Below are 17,020 nucleotides of genomic sequence, written 5' to 3'. Positions count from 1 at the left end.
CTGTAACGTCTGTTTCAGAGCATCAGAGAGAAGTGCAGGCATATCAGTGGCACCAGAATGAGGACCTGAAATCCGCGTTGCTATTCCTGCAGCAGCAGGATGTGTTACGAGGAAGTATGGCAAAATAGTAGCCTGTTAGGCACGACGCAAAGCCGAGTGAAGTGAAAATGAAATTAATAAATGGCGGCATGCGATTAATACGATTAAAAAAAATTAACGCATTATGCTCGGCCCTTAATCGCATCGTGATTAACGCGTTAATGCTGACAGCCCTAAAAATAACTTTAGTTATTAATGATGGTTGTTATAAATGTGTTTGGGGTTTTAAGTTATAACATTTGCATTACTTGACAAACATTCATTTAAGTAAATTCAAACTTGTGAGAAACATTCAAAAAATTATTTTTCTCTTCCTTTTAAAGATCTAGCACAAAATGATTTTTGTTCACTCAAAAAAACATTGCATGTAAATCAGTTAAATCCTAGCAGACGGGAACAATGGGTAGTGTGATTGACCAGTTTTCTCACCTTGAGAGTCTGAAAGGATGCTTTTCCGTATTTTCTGTCATATCTATAATTGTACAAAGTTGGATGATCATGTTAAGCTTCAAATAATAAGGTAAACCTCAGATTTAGTGTTCCGAACGGTTCGTTTTTAACATTTTTTTCTACTCTCGTTGTCCTAGGATTGGTCATCTGTTTCAGGCAGGCTACTGCTGTGTTGTTTTAAGGCTCTGACACACCAACCCGATGGCCAACCGTCGGCAGAAAAGGCAGTCGGACTGACTGCCTCCCCGAGTTGGTCAAAAAAGTGCCTCAGAACACACCGAAGAGACAAGATGTAATACGTCTCCATAACAGCAGGCAACGCTAATCTGTATTGTCGCCCAAAAAAAGAAAACCGGCAACTGATTGGACGAACGTGTCACGTGGGTCTGGCTTCTCCCTAATTTGAAACCCAGACCATAATGGCGGCTTGTTCGGCATACGATCTCGTATTTTACCAAAATAGTTCACGAAACGTGTTTCTGAAAACATTTTAAGCGAGAAATAGGCCGTGCAGTTGCTGAATCTGTCTTCATTTCAGATCGACAAAGGTCAGTTTAAAAGATTTTCGTCAGATTTTGAGAGGTGTTCGTCAGGCTCATCCCGCTCGTCGTTTCCGGGTTAGCGCTCCATCAATCAGACTGGTCATTGAGTCCGATTTCCCGCCTTTCGATTCAACATGTCAAATCGGCCCAAATTAAAGCCGACGGCTCCTCTGACTGATGACGGCACGGAACACACTGAACAGACTCGAGTCACTGACCTCGCCAGACTGTCCGACGGCCGATAATCGGGTTGGTGTGTCAGCGCCTTTAGGCTACTGCAGTGTTTACATTGTCACAAGTAGCTACATGCTAAGTCAGACAAAGCTGTAATTTTTACTGCCAATGTTGTTAATTTCTCCCCAAATTCGGGTCACATTAATGCTGGAACATGTCTGGTTGTGCAGTATTTGCTTTATCTGTGATTTTTGACATTAGAAAGTGCTGCTCTATTCCATTACAGTCATGTTACTGCTGGAACAGTAGTAGTTTGTTGGTGGTTTGTCACAGTACAAAGTCCTGCTATATACTCCCTTACAGTCAGTCTCCGGCTGCAACAGAGTGCAACAACAAACCACAGACGCAGAGATTCCAGGAAGAGATATTCTTTTTCCTACTATGGCCACGCCCTTCAATAGCATTCACACACTACTATTGGCCAGGCATCCATGCTTACGCAAGGTAACGTAACCCGATTTGTACAGGTCCTATCCCTTGACCAATCAGCTATCCTAACATTAACCACTCGAGGTCAATGCCTAACCCCAACCAATCGAGCTGCTATTGAAGGGCAGGTCTTGGCGTGGCCACAGTAGGAAAAAAAAGGGGGGCTTAAAGAGACAGTTGCTCCAAAAGAGTGTCTCAGACGGAGGGTGAATACAGGTGTAGCAGCAATGGGCAGTATGAGAAAAATAAAATGTTTTTTGAACATTAAAGCATGTTCTAGTAGAATCACAAAATGCAAGTATGAATCTGAAAATAGTATAAGGTCACCTTTAAATTGCTGATGAAATTGAATTCTCTCTTTTAATGATAACTGATCAACCTTTTGTGAGCAAGATTATTTATGTAATTTTAACATTCTGTCTCTCTTCAACTCCAACTTTTGTCCCCTCCATGCCTCTCCTCCTTTTCAGGCCCCCATGTATATAAACATGTCAGTCAACTCCTCTTCCTTTGCTGATCCCACTATTCTTCCTCACAACGTTTCCTCCAACTCCTCCCTCTATTCCTGCTTTAGTTCTGGAATGACCATCTTCATATTCTTTACTTACTCCATCACCTCTATCCTGCTCCTTCCTGTCCTCATCTTCGTCCTCTACCTGGGTTACCAACAGTGGAGGAAACAGCGCTCTGCTTCCACGGCTAAAAGTAATTCTGACGTCTTCACCTATCACTCCATCGTCATGCAGCTGGCTGAATTCTTGGGGTTCACTTCTTACATTCGTGGCAACTACATCAAGTGCTCAGTGATGATGAATGTAGGGTTAAATGTCTTGGGCTTCACCACCATCGGACAGGCTCTGTTTCACGTCCTGAGCTGTGTGGAGCGCTACGTGGCTGTTGTTCACCCCATCGTCTACATGAGACATAGACAGGCGGGTGGGGTCAGGATCAGAAACATCACCACTGGATGTGTTTGGTTACTGTGCTTTGGAATTCTGGCTGTATCTTATCTTGCCAGCGATGAGATCAACATAATCTTTTTTTTCTGCATTAGGGTTTTCTTCCTCGTTGTCATCTCTTTCTGCAGCATTTGGGTTCTCTGTGCTCTTAAGCGCCCAGGGCCGGGGGAAGCGGGTGGGAACAGGGAGCGGGTTGACAAATCAAAGCAGAGGGCTTTTCACACCATAATTGCTATAATGGGAGTGCTGTTGTTTAAGTTTGGGGGGAATCTGATGGCATATGTGATATCAAACACAACAGGTCAGAGCTCCAACACATGTGTGCTGTTGATGTCTGTATTGTGGTTCGATTTGCCCAGCAGTTTGTTTTTACCTTTGCTGTTTCTACACCGGGAAGGGAAATTACCATGTTTGAAATAAAAAACTGAATCAGGACAAGAGTAGGATTACATGAGAGTATCATATCGAGTTTAAATTATAGAGTCAAGGTAGTGTAGGTTAGACCTACTCTATCTGTAACAGTGTCCTGTTAAGATGTGATATTATAAATAAAACTGAATTGAAATTGAATTGAAATATTTCAAAAATAATTCTAATAATTGTTTTGGATGTGGAGTGCAACAACAAACCACAGATGCAGCGATTCCAGGAAGCGATATATCTTTTTTCCTACTATGGCGACGCCCTTCAATAGCATTCACACACTACTATTTGCCAGGCATCCATGCTTACGCAAGGTAACGTATCCCAATATGTACAGGTCCTATCCCCTGACCAATCGCCTATCCTAACCTTAACCACTCGAGGTCAATGCCTAACCCCAACCAATCAAGTTGCTATTGAAGGGCAGGTCTTGGCGTGGCCACAGTAGGAAAAGAAAATTGACCTCCAGGAACTCACGGAGATCCTGAAACGCTGACCAATCAGAAAAGACTGGGATTGGGAGGGGAGCTTAAAGAGACAGTTGCTCCAACAGAGCGTCTCAGACGGAGGGTGAATACAGGTGTAGCAGCAATGGGCAGTATGAGAAAAATAAAACGTTTTTTTGAACATTAAAGCATGTAAACATGTTCTAGTAGAATCTTTAATCTTTAATTCTAATAATTGTTTTAGATGTGGTAAATGTTGAATTTATATCTTGAACAAAAAGTCTGTTGTCAGGTATTCGTATGAGTCAGCAAGAGTCATATGGGAACCATTTAAAGTTTTAGTGGAAAGCTACAGGAAGATGTTAAGATGAATGTTTGTAGTGGAACCATGCACACATAGAATGGTGTCATCTGCATAAAAACTTAACCATTATAGTCTACTGGAAAAACTAAAAAAATTTCAACCTAGAAATGTTGTTTCCTATGAACTTTTATGATTGAAATATCATCTACAGCCCTAGTGGATGAAATTAAGCTTGGTTGCTAAAAGTTGCATTTTGGGCAATTTAGTAATTAGCATAATTATCTCATTTAGGGGTAGACACAGCAGGAGAATATGCTAAAAACAAATTAACTAATAGATGATAGATGATACATGAAACTTCCCTAGTTGATTACTGACGTTAAGACAAAAACAAAATTACAAGTTTTCTGCAATGTTATGTTCAAATATGCAAATGAGGCATTCTCTATTAAATATATTAAATATATATAAATATCATATTAAATATGATCCAAACCAAAGTACTGGATCCATGACAAAGATAATGAGACAATAATTTCAAAAATATTATGGCAATCTTAACAAGGCATATCAAAACCTGAACTAATATGTCATATTTGATACCACTGAATGTCGAAGTCAAGCTAAATGTGTATTTTTAATAATATTAATTATTTGGAAAATAAAGCAGTCCCACCCTGCATTATCGTACCGACTGCATATTAGATTGTCATGGACAACAAAATATTTATAATGTGATCTTATGAGAACATTTGGTGAGAAATATGATCCAAAACTGGAGTCACAGGTGTGATTAAAACACAGCCATAACCACAAACACATACAGACGCATGTGTGGTAGGTGTGCTGGGCTAAATGACAGGATGTGATTTGAATACACACCTCTTTGTTTATGGGTCATTTTAATCCTGTCAAATCTTAATGGACTGGTTAAATGAACCATAGATCATAATTGCAACATTGTTGACAACATTGTAAATACAGCTGTTAACTTTTATTTACAGTTTGGAAATTAATTTGAGTGTTTAGGAAAGTTTAAGATGTTTAAGATAAGGAACTTATGTGTGCACTGATCACTAATGTATCTTACACTATAGTGTAGTACAAAGTCTTTGGTATAATGATATATGACATCACTGTATTTAAATGAAGGAATACATAATATAATATTTTGCTCTGTTTGTGTTTTCATTGTCTCGTTGCCTGTTATAATTAACCTTAAAAGAAAGAATCATTAAATATGAATTACAAAAAAAACAGTCCTGCTCAACAACCAAACAGGTATAAAAGCGTGTCATCTGCATAAAAACCGACATAGCAGCACTGATTTGGATGAATAATGTTATTTAATATGTAAATAGTAAGGGACCAAGAATAGAGCCCTGCGGAACCCCATTACTAAATGCAAAAATGCATGATTCAGGACCATCAACCACAACAGTTAGACAATAGATACCGAAAAATGATAGTCTGTATTAGAGATGGCCCGATACCATTTTTTACGTCCCGATACCGAGTACCGATCCGATACCAGTGTGTCATATATTTTATTATGTTTTAACAACTGAATACTACTATCCCTGTATGGATGATATGATGTATAACAGCTGTATACTACTATCCCTGTATGGATGATATGATGTATAACAGCTGTATACTACTATCTCTGTATGATGATATGATGTATAACAGCTGTATACTACTATCCCTGTATGGATGATATGATGTATAACAGCTGTATACTACTATCCCTGTATGGATGATATGATGTATAACAGCTGTATACTACTATCTCTGTATGATGATATGATGTATAACAGCTGTATACTACTATCTCTGTATGGATGATATGATGTATAACAGCTGTATACTACTATCTCTGTATGATGATATGATGTATAACAGCTGTATACTACTATCCCTGGATGTGATATGATTTCTATCTTTGTTGTCGGTCTGGCTCAGGTTAAACTCTTTGTGAAACATGAACAAACACAAACAGTGAATGCCACAGAACTTTCTTTTATTATCCAGTTTGACAGTCAGTTATAACGGGAAAAGAACATAAATAAACTACTTTAACTAGATTTTCTTTAGGGCTTTATTACGTGGTATCGGATCGGTGCAAATCGGTGTGACCAAGACTGCTACAACTGTAGTAAATCCAACGAGGAAAGAAAAGTGTGTGTAATAGGCAAATATGTAAAGGCTTATTTATATTTGCTTTATTGTAAATGTTTGATACTTGATACAATTTTGAATTTTGAACATGTTCCTCACAATGATGGTTAAAAAGTAGCCAGTTTGTTAGTCATCTGACACAGTTTCCTGTCTATGACCAGGGCTGGAAAGAAAAATGCAAAACAGAAGTAATGTTGTCTTCAGTCAAATTAGAGCATAAACAGATTTTCTGTGTGCCTAATGCAAATGTGTGTCACTGGATAATGACATCAGAGTTCATATGAAGTTCATAAACTCCTCAAATTTGATCTTTTATATATTATTACTGTATATTTGTTTTTAATATATATGTTAAAGTCTGGATAATATATGTTGTTTGTATATCTGGAGTTGTAACAAAAATTATTTCCCCCTGGGATTATTAAAGTATTTCTGATTCTGATTCTGAAAGCTTGGAGAAGGTGCTGGGCACTGATTTTTATTGCAGGAGGGGAGGTTAATAAACCAGGTAATCCACATTATTGAAATGTGCTCTATCATAAACTCAAAATCCTTGTATAAAACACTGCCAATAAAGCATAAATCCCCCCTTTGTCATGCTTGAACAAGTGAGTTCTTAAGAATGGCATCTTGACTCATTCCGGACCAAAGCACCGCTGTGGTTAAGCACAGCTCACAGAGCCGCTTGTATGGCCGTAGACTCCTAGGGCTCTATCTTGCACCCAGCGCAATTGACTTTGTACACAGATGCATGTATCATTCCTATTTTGCACCCGGCACACAGCGGACTTTTCCCTCCACAGACTCACGTCGGTAAATTAGGGAATGAATTTGCGCTCCCTGGGTGTTCCGGCGCAAATGTTCCCTAGTGCTATTTAGCAGTTTAAGAAAACAATTTCGCCACAGACCAGGAAAAAAGTCAATGGCATGTTATTCAGATGCTATTGTAAGGGCGCATGCTTGGCCAAAATGTAGAGTGTGCACACCGCGCATACACTGTGCTTCTATCATCTCACGGACCCAGCAGTTCCCATTTTTCACCTTGTTTTACACATTTCCATCAATCATGGATGTGTTGATGACAGAAATGAGGAAATATTAGAGGACTTAAGGAGATGTGATGTTGAACTGCATGTGCCGATGCCACTTAACCCAAATGCCCCAGCAGCAGCACGGGAGAGGAGAGACAGAAGAGCTGCATCGTCTATAGTGAGGTAATCCCGATCTAATGTTAGACTATATTACAAAAATATCACCATGCATTCATAACCTTGTGATTCATTGAGAGTGAGCCCAAAACATCGGTAAGTATGTTTTTGTGACATTTCTTTATTTACATTTTGTCAAAAAAAAAATCAATAGCAAACGTCGGTCTCCTCGGCTGTGAAATGCTCCTGGCGTGCGCTCATGGATGTATCAAGAGCGTGGAACAAGCGTGCCTGCTTTTAAAGGGAATGTGAGATGATGCTCTGATTGGTTTATTGCACGTTACGCCCAAACCACACCTATGAGTAATGTAGCTACTACTACTTCAGACCACTCATTATCCCGCCGGTATAATAGAAACAGATCCACCCACAAAGTTACTTGCGTTTGGCGTTTGATACTTGCGTTTCAGATCGTTAAAATAGGGCCCAAAGTCTCATTATTTACTACGTACATACTGTACATCATAACACTACAGTTTACCAGCTTTTAATTTCAGCATCTGACAGCCTCAAAACTGAGATTGTACGGACTGAAGATTTTATTTGAGCCATCTCGCACAGCGTGACATGCAATGAACTTTGCACAGCGTACAGGAGCCTTTCTTTACATAACTTGAAGAATACATACAGTCTCACAGGAGACGATTTACATATAAATTTGGTCATTGTTAGTAGGGATTTCAGGAGAAAAGATGGTGCTGATGGTGGTCGCTTTTTGCTCGCAGGTTTCTCTATAGAGCTCCACCTACAGCTTCGGAATAGATATTTGGCAACGCTGTCGTAAAAACTTGTTGGCGACTCTCCCCCCTCCCATCTTCTCCCTCTGGTCATGTGCATTTCTTCAACATTATTAACATGTAACATTATTCTTTTTTCCTACAATGGCCTTATGGCGAGAACTGTTTGTCTCAGTTCTCGCCATTCTGAAAAAGCAGGTCTGATGTTTCCTTGTGTCTGACTCCTCGCTCAGTTCCTCCGACAATGCTTTCCTAGCTTTCTGTTTCTTTTTTGTCAGATCAGCCATGACGACAATGTGAAAAACTCCATCGCTACCTTGTTCTTTTATTACATTACATTACATTACATGTCATTTGGCTGACGCTTTTATCCAAAGCGACTTACAGTTGCTATGTTTGACAGAGGTCGCACACCTCTGGAGTAACTAGGGGTTAAGTGTCTTGCTCAGGGACACATTGGTTGATGTATCACAGTGGGAATCGAACCCGGATCTCCCACACCAAAGGCATGTGACATATCTACTGCGCCATCACCACCCCCACATCTTATAGCTAGCCGGTAACTGTATGGGGGCGTGTAGCGGCGGGTATGTGTGCAGTGCCGTGAAGCAATTTGTTACATCGCGAGACCTGATATCACGCGATACTTCCTGACGTCAAAAGTTGCAAGGGTGTTTTTTCCGCTCACAGGCGCTAAGAGGGAAGCGAGACGACCACCATTCAACCTGAAAAAAGTCATATAACCATTCCAATGACTCCAAAGCTGTTCAGTTAAGGGATATTAAGCTAAAACAACTGCATAGTTCTCCTTTAATAGTGCATCATCTCCGTGCACTCTAACGGCTCGACCGATACCCAGCCCTTGTTTTTACCGTGGTAACGAATTGGGTATCGAGAATCGTGGAATTTCACAAGTACTGCTGTTGAAAACACACATTCTGGTATCGTGGCATCCCTTATTGTCAGTGTCACAGTGCAGCGTTGGCCACCAGGTGGCTCTTCATGTGTGTTTTCAGACAGTGGCTCTGAGTGAAAGCCTTGTCACAGAGTTTACACTTGTACGGTCTCTCCCCATTGTGGGTTCTCATGTGGACTTTTAAATATGCTTTACGGGCGCACGCTTTCCCACAAGTCACGCAAACAAACGGTTTGAGGCCTGAATGCACCGTCACGTGGTTATCCAGATTAACCTTGCGTTTGAAGGCCCAGCCACAGTCCGGGCAGCTGTACGGTGTCTCTCCGGTGTGGATCCGCATGTGAACCGTCAGCGGTCCCTTGGTGCTGAAGCCCCTGCCGCATTCGCCGCAGTGGTAGGGCTTCTCGTTGGTGTGCATTCTCATGTGGATCTGCAGCTGCTTGCTCGTCATGAACATCTTGCAGCAAACGTCGCAGAGGTACGATCTCTCTCGGTCCGTGTGAATCTTCTCGTGTTGTCTCAGCGTCCCTGGAAGTTTGAAACGACTCCCGCAAACCCGACAGCTGTGAGGCCGCTCCCCGGAGTGCGTCAGCTTGTGGCGGGATAGAGACCTATAGTCGCTGAGGGATTTGCCGCACACGCCGCAGAGCTGCTTCTTTTTGTTGGTGTGAGTCACGCAGTGAGCTTTTAAGTGTTCCTTCTTAGCGAACACTTTGTGGCAAGTGTAACATTTGTATGGTGTCCCCGCCTCGTGGAGTTTCCGGTGATTCTCCAGGGACAAACTCAACGCGAAAACGTCATGGCAGACATCGCATTCGTACGGTGTCTCCCTCGAGTGGGCAGCAACATGCTCATCGAGGCTGAGGAAAGACTCTCCGCAGTCGTCAGTTTTGTGGTAACTTTGAAGATGATCCTTCAACGCCTCCGCGGACTCCGAAAGCTCTCCGCACACTCCACAGAGACTTCCTGCATCGTCCATGTGAGTCCAGGCATGTTTGACGAATGTGACTTCTGATTTGTGCAGAGCTCCGCAGACTTTGCAGGAGAAAACATCATCGCTGTTCTCAGTCTTTGACTTTGTGCTCTTAACACCAGAACGTCTGGCCTTTTGTTTCTTTGTCGTCTTTGGCCGCTGTTTAGAGTCACTTTCTTTCAGCTTTACATCGCTTTTGTCTGGTTTCCAATCGTCGTCCCTGTCATTCGCTTCTTCTCTTTCACCATCATCGCTGTCGTGGTCTTTACTTTCAGCTGGCTCTGATATCCCACGCTCCTCGTGATCAGCCTCCTCTGTTTCCATGTCTTGTTTTTGCGATGTTGAGCTGACGGACATGACGTCTACTCCGCTGCCTTCGACCTCCTGTACAGGGACGCTGGGGGGGAAACCAAGAGCAAAAATTAAGGGGATGAAAAAAGGGGTGAGGTGTTTAAATTTATGTTGCGGTAGGTGATACAACACTGTACAACTAAAAGTATGTGAACATCTTTTCTAGCTGGTACAGCAGTCTCTTTTGTTGTGCCTAAAACCAAGCCTACATACATACAGTCATAAGAACAAATTAGGACACCCATGCTAAAGTTGACTAAAAAGAGGAATAAAAAAAATCATCTTTAGGAAATTGATCTTAATGCCTAAATTAAAAAAAATAGGAAAAATCCAACCTTTAAGGACACAAATTTTCTTTGTGAATGAATAATGTATCGTAAATAAATAAATGTTTTTCCTTAAAATACAGGGGGCATAAGTCAGTACACCCCTATGTTAAATTCCCATAGAGGCAGGCAGACTTTTATTTTGAAAGGCCAGTTATTTCATGGATCCAGGATACTATGCATCCTGATAAAGTTCCCTTGGTCCCCACATCATCACATACCCTTCACCATACCCCCACATCATCACATACCCTTCACCATACCCCCACATCATCACATACCCTTCACCATACCTAGATATTGGCATGGTTTTATTTCAGTTACCCTAATAGCTGGTTTGATTTGCATTGAGAGATGATTTTATGGAAAGTACCCCCTCTAACTTGGGAGAACGATTTTACATATTATTGTTCTCTGTATGATTCATGGTGATCAATACATTTCCATTTAGTCTTTTCTTTTGTCTTTATAGTCCTATAACAATTTAGACATTCATGTGACATCCTTGCAGCATACATATCCTAATAGCCCAGGTTGTCCTGAAAACAATGACATCTCTAAAGGCTCCGACACTCCAACCCGACTGCTGACCTTCGGCAGAAAAGGCAGTCGGACTGACTGCCTCCCCAAGTTGGTCCAAAAAGTGCCTCAGAACACACTGAAGCAACGCCGACTTGAGCGTACGTTCTGCTCGTGCACGAAACGTAATACGTCTCGATAACAGTAGGCGGCGCTAATCTGTATTGTTGCCCAAAAAATGTAAACCAGCAGCTGATTGGACGAACACGTCACGTGGGTCTGGCTGCTCCCGGATTTTACAACCGAGCATAATGGCGGCTCGTTCGGAATACGATCGCATATTTTACGAAGATATTTCACCGAAACGTGTTTCTGAAAACATTTTAAGAGAGAAATAGGCCGTGCAGCTGCTGAATCTGTCTTCATTTCAGATCGACAAAGGTTAGTTTAAAAGATTTTCGGCAGATTTTGAGAGACTAGTCTAACCAATGACCAATCTCATTGGTGGAGTGCTAACCCGGAAATGGCTAACCCGCCATTTCCGGGGAAGGACGCCTCACACGCCGGGAGATGGCCGCTGGGGACGGCCGCTGGGGAAGCGCCACAACAACGGGATGGCGGAGGTTGGGTTTAGGAAAAACACTACAGGGAAAGGGCGCCTCACACGCCGGGAGACGGCCGCTGGGGACGATTGTGATTAGGAAGACTACGGGAAACAAAACGCCACACGCGGGACGCGATCCCCGCTCGCCCGGGTTAAAGTCCTGTGTTGTTTGACCCATCCACCCCACCGACCAACCTCCCTACGCGGATTTTCGGCTCTTTATACTACTCCCTACCATTTCCGTGCTGTGACCACGAAATATGCTTCCCATTGAAATACATTACTTCACATTTTCACGCTGGCCACCACGTAAAAAACGAGAAAAACGTCCCCGTGAACACGTATCAATAGATTAAAAATAACGTGACATTTACACTAACTGCCGTGAGACCGGGCTGGATAATCGGGTTGGTGTGTCAGCGCCTTAACTTGATTGTGCGTTACGGGGTTGAGGTTATACGAGCATTATTACACAGGAGACCAGGCGAACCAAATGTTGGATATACACATGGTTTTGGATCACATGTTCAGCTGTGATGTTCAGGTGTCCACATACTTTTAGCCACTCGAGTGAAGGTTTCACCTCTTAACTGTGACCGTTGACATTTCATTTGAGTTACCTCGTTTGAAGTCTGGTTTCATCACACGTCACCATGGCAGCGGTGGACAGAGAGTCTTCGGTGTCTTTCGTTTGTGGAGGACGACTATCATCCTCGCCGGCCCGAGATCCCTTTTGTATTTGGAAAAATTAAGAGGTTGGATGTATTATTATTTCCACCTGGGATCTAGCATTTGAATATAACTGATTAATCGATTAGTTTAAACCAGTGGTCCTCAAACTTTTTTATAGAGATGCACCGATTACAACTTTCCGATTAAATTTTTTCTAACCACTTTACAGCACACACAAATATTTATTTTCTATCTTTTCTTTAATAGAACATTTTGCACAGAACATAGGAACAGTTTTGAACAGATAATGGATCACTATAAAAAAGAACTATATAAAATTCACACACATCTAAAGTGCAACGTTAGAACCATTTCCTTCTTTTCACGTCCAATATCCAACTAAAGAAATGTGATTTTGGTTTTTGGTGTCGTCCCTCCTCGCCCTACTTTCTCCTTGCAGGTGTTGCATATTGCAAACTTGTTATCTTCTGCACACACGCTGAAGAATTCCCAAACAGCTGACATGTTGCAGGTTAATTCACCAGGTTCCTACATGTGCGAGAATAGCGCCGACACGCGCTTCACACCGCGAGCGGGTACGCGCCACACACGGAGGAAAAGTTGAGAGAAAGGAAAAAGAGGCCGTGCTGTGGCGTCCGTGTGTGCGTCCGTCCTTGAGAACTGTAACTGGTATAACTTATGTTGTCAGTTAATTGGAGCGTTGACCGGCATGAAATCACCATATGTCAGACTGACCTGCCGGTCGCCGGTCATGGCCGAGCACGTGAAAACCGGCCAATTCCGGTCACCGGCCGGTCTATCGGTGCATCTCTACTTTTTTAAGCCATGTACCGAAAAAAAAGTCTCTGTAAAGAGGAAGAATACAGTGATAACAGCGATAGATTTACTAAACTACAGCCTTGGACCTGGAAAACATTTAAATGATGAGAAAAGGAGACAAAAACTTGGAAAAAGATGGTAGAAAGAAGGAAGGAAGACAAGAATAGGTCGGAAATAGTAATTAAAAACTTCAAAAGAAACACAGTAGAAAGAAGGAAGGCAACACTAGGGTGACAAAAGTGAAATTCAAATAAGCGACAAAAAACAGAAAAAAACAGAAAAAAAATTCTAAAAAAAGTGACAAAATTTAAAAAACAAAACAAGAGGTCAAAACAAACAGAAAAAACACTTTGAAAAACGACAGTAGAAAAAAGGAAGGAAGAAGGAAAGATTAGATCAAAACAAACAACAAAACCTTCAAAAAAAGGTGACAAACCTCAAAAACAGTGAAAATAACTTTGAAAAAAGCGACAAACTTGCTTCCCAGTACTGCACGCTAGTGGGCTCGCCATTAGCCGTTATCGGTTTCTTTTCACTTAGAATCACAATGGCTGCAGCTGATTGGACGATTGTGTCACGTGGGGCACCCGGATTTCAAAACAGACCTTAACGGCGGCTCGTTTGGAAAACAACCTGATATTTTAAGAAAATAGTTCACCAAAACACAGTCCTTCCAGAAAAATGCGGAGTGTTTTTGTGATTGTTGCGGGCAAAAATCCTTGATTATGCGGCACGTTTTCTTAAAAAATGTGATGGAATATGCGGGATATTTATGCAATTTTATGCAATGAAATTGCGGGAACTTGCAAAAACTGCGGTTTCATCGCGGGGTTTACAGCTTTTTGATGATGTTCACGTCGCGTAATTACGTCACTTCATAACGTTCCCATGGCGACAGGGGGAAATGGCTGCTCTTGTGTGAAGTAAACGCAACATTTTTCAACTTTCTGCTAAGATATGTGTGACTTTTTTGCAACGAAAATGTGGGGATTATGAAATCATACAAGCCCCGCATATTTTGCGCGGAAATCGGCAATTTATGCGGCAAAAGTGCGGCGTATTTGAAAAAACGCGCCCCTCCCCGCATAAATATGCAGACTTTGGCGGATTATGTATTGAATTATGAGATCGCATAATCGCGTTTTTCTGGAGGGACTGAAAACAAGTTTCTGAAAACATTTCAAGCGAGAAATAGGCCGTGCAGTTGCTGAATCTGTCTTTGTTCAGATCGACAAACGTCAGTTTAAAAAGATTTTCGTGAATTTTTTAAGAGGCTGCGGCTCCACTAAAGCGTCGACCTGTGAACTGGCGCGTGATCGTCACGACAGAACGCGATAATCTGTCTGGGGGCTGTTCGGTGTCATACTTCTGTCCAAGACACAGCAAGATTTACTGGCAATATATCTGACATAGTGACATCGTGTAGTCTGATCCTGGCATTAAAGGGTAAAAGCCCAAACTACAAGATAACTGTGAAACAGTTGTACATTTTTACTCCCCAACTTCCACATTAAGTTTATCTATATCTATTGAAACAGTTGTACATTTTATTTCCAAATTGTATGTATTTTAAATATTGCTTGTGTAGAATTCTATTATTATTTCATGTATATTGTTTCCTGTTATTTAATGTTTACTCTGTATGTGTGCTGTGTGTCTGATATTTTGCTGCTGCAACACCGTTATTTCCCATTTTTTGGGACCTACCTACCAACCAACCAACCAACCAACCAACCAACCAACCAACCAACCAACCAACCTACCTACCTACCAACCAACCAACCAACCAACCAACCAACCAACCTACCTACCAACCAACCAACCAACCAACCTACCTACCTAGCAACCAACCAACCTACCAACCTACCAACCTACCAACCAACCAACCTACCTACCAACCAACCTACCTACCTACCTACCTACCAACCAACCAACCTACCTACCAACCAACCAACCTACCTACCTACCTAGCAACCAACCAACCTACCAACCTACCAACCTACCTACCTACCTACCAACCAACCTACCTAGCAACCAACCAACCAACCTACCTACCAACCAACCAACCTACCTAGCAACCAACCAACCTACCTACCTACCTACCTACCAACCTACCAACCAACCAACCAACCAACCAACCAACCAACCTACCTACCTACCTACCTACCAACCAACCTACCTACCTACCTACCTACCTACCTACCTACCAACCAACCAACCAACCTACCTACCAACCTACCTACCTACCTACCAACCAACCTACCTACCAACCAACCAAACAACCTACCTACCTACCTACCTACCTACCAACCAACCAACCAACCTACCTACCAACCTACCAACCTACCTACCAACCAACCTACCAACCTACCTAGCAACCAACCAACCTACCAACCTACCTACCTACCTACCAACCTACCAACCTACCTACCAACCAACCTACCTAGCAACCAACCAACCAACCAACCTACCATTTTGTGCAGGGATGCACCGAATCCAGGATTCACCCAAATATTGGGCTTTTTGACAGGGTTCGGTTACCGCACCGAACCCTACGTTTGCACTATGTGCGCTACGCTGGTCGACGTAATGACGGCGTCGTCGATTACGGGAAGGTGTTTACGTAGGTGGAGCGTTCAATGCAGTAGGCTGTGAGAAAGTGAAAATGGTGTGAGCAGAAAAAGTGTAGTTTGGCAGTACTTTCAGTCAAAAGAAGGCCATTCAAGTCCAGCTACATGTTCAATCTGCAATGCTGATTAGTCTGGTGGTGGCGAGGACCCTAAACTATACACAACATCACCGGTGTTACAACATCTGGTATGAAACATCCGGAAGAATACGAGTTGTGATGAAGGAATCTACAGACAGCAGCCAAAATGCAGCAACTTCAGGTACGGCAGTCACTGTTTACTTCATTAATGTGTTGTGGTGGAAGTTTTTCGATGCAGCAGGTGTAGATGTTTTAGATCTTAATAGAACTGTGAAACAAATATAAAAGAACAGTCGAAGAAGTTAGGTTTTTGTATTTTATTATAAATATATTTGCAAATATAGGAGTAACACGATTTCACAAAAAGCACAGCAGCCCCGTGTGGAAAAGTGTCTTCAACGAATAAGAAAAAGCACACAGTATATATATATATATATATATGCATCTCCAGTGAGATAGAAAGACAGCCCCCCTTTCTAAACGTGACTCAACATTTCTTATAATCAAATATAGGTGCCATCCACACGGAAACGTTTTTTTGGTGCAAACGCACATTTTTAGCATCGTTTGGGCCCCTCGTCCACATGAATCCAGTAAACGCACGGCCTGAAAACGCACTTTGTTGAAACCGGGTCCCAGGGTGGAAAAATTCGACAACGGCTCTCTTTTGGCTTCGTCTGGATGGTGAAGCCGTTTTTTTTTATCGTATCGATGATGTCATCGCCACACCCCTCGACCTCTCGCCCGCAGCCCGCACTAGCTAGTGCACGGCCACACACGACCGCGGTGAAGCTAGCGAGCATATCCCATCTCAATGGTCAAACCAGCTCACTTCATCTAGCTAAATAGTTTGTCTCTGCTCCCTGACACTTCCCTCTGCTCTGCCGGTCCTCTGCTCTGCCGGATTCTACACAAGATATATTGCTAACGTTATGTAACGTTAAACATCGCTAAAGTAGACGTTAACGTTAGCTGCTATGGTTAGCTAGCTGTTTATAAAGTGGAAGCTAGATAACTAGCTCCTTGAACGGATTATAGTAACTTTTACCACGGCTTATTGTAGAAAAACTACTGCAAGAAAAACGTGTAGATTATCA

General features: G+C 42.2%; 2 protein-coding genes across 2 annotated transcripts in view; one reads left to right on the top strand and one right to left on the bottom strand.

Annotated features, from left to right (window-relative positions):
• The window catches only part of LOC116064546 (zinc finger protein 239-like), a 914,372-nt gene that overhangs the window by 363,923 nt on the left and 533,429 nt on the right, over positions 1 to 17,020 (top strand). The gene's annotated exons all lie outside the window — the stretch shown is intronic.
• LOC116035192 (zinc finger and SCAN domain-containing protein 2-like) overlaps positions 8,563 to 17,020 on the bottom strand; it is a 12,667-nt gene continuing 4,209 nt past the window's right edge. Inside the window, exons 5-6 of the mRNA XM_031278164.2 lie at positions 12,322 to 12,431; positions 8,563 to 10,298 (exon numbers count right to left, since the gene is read on the bottom strand). Of these exons, the coding sequence (XP_031134024.1) occupies positions 8,981 to 10,298; positions 12,322 to 12,431 (1,428 nt within the window). The 3' untranslated portion in view covers positions 8,563 to 8,980. The remainder of the gene's footprint in view (positions 10,299 to 12,321; positions 12,432 to 17,020) is intronic.

The sequence above is a fragment of the Sander lucioperca genome, chromosome 17 (genome assembly GCF_008315115.2).
Source record: "Sander lucioperca isolate FBNREF2018 chromosome 17, SLUC_FBN_1.2, whole genome shotgun sequence".
Classification (NCBI taxonomy): domain Eukaryota; kingdom Metazoa; phylum Chordata; class Actinopteri; order Perciformes; family Percidae; genus Sander; species Sander lucioperca.
The sequence above is the reverse complement of the archived record's forward strand: the minus strand, read 5'-3'. Positions and strand labels throughout refer to the sequence as shown.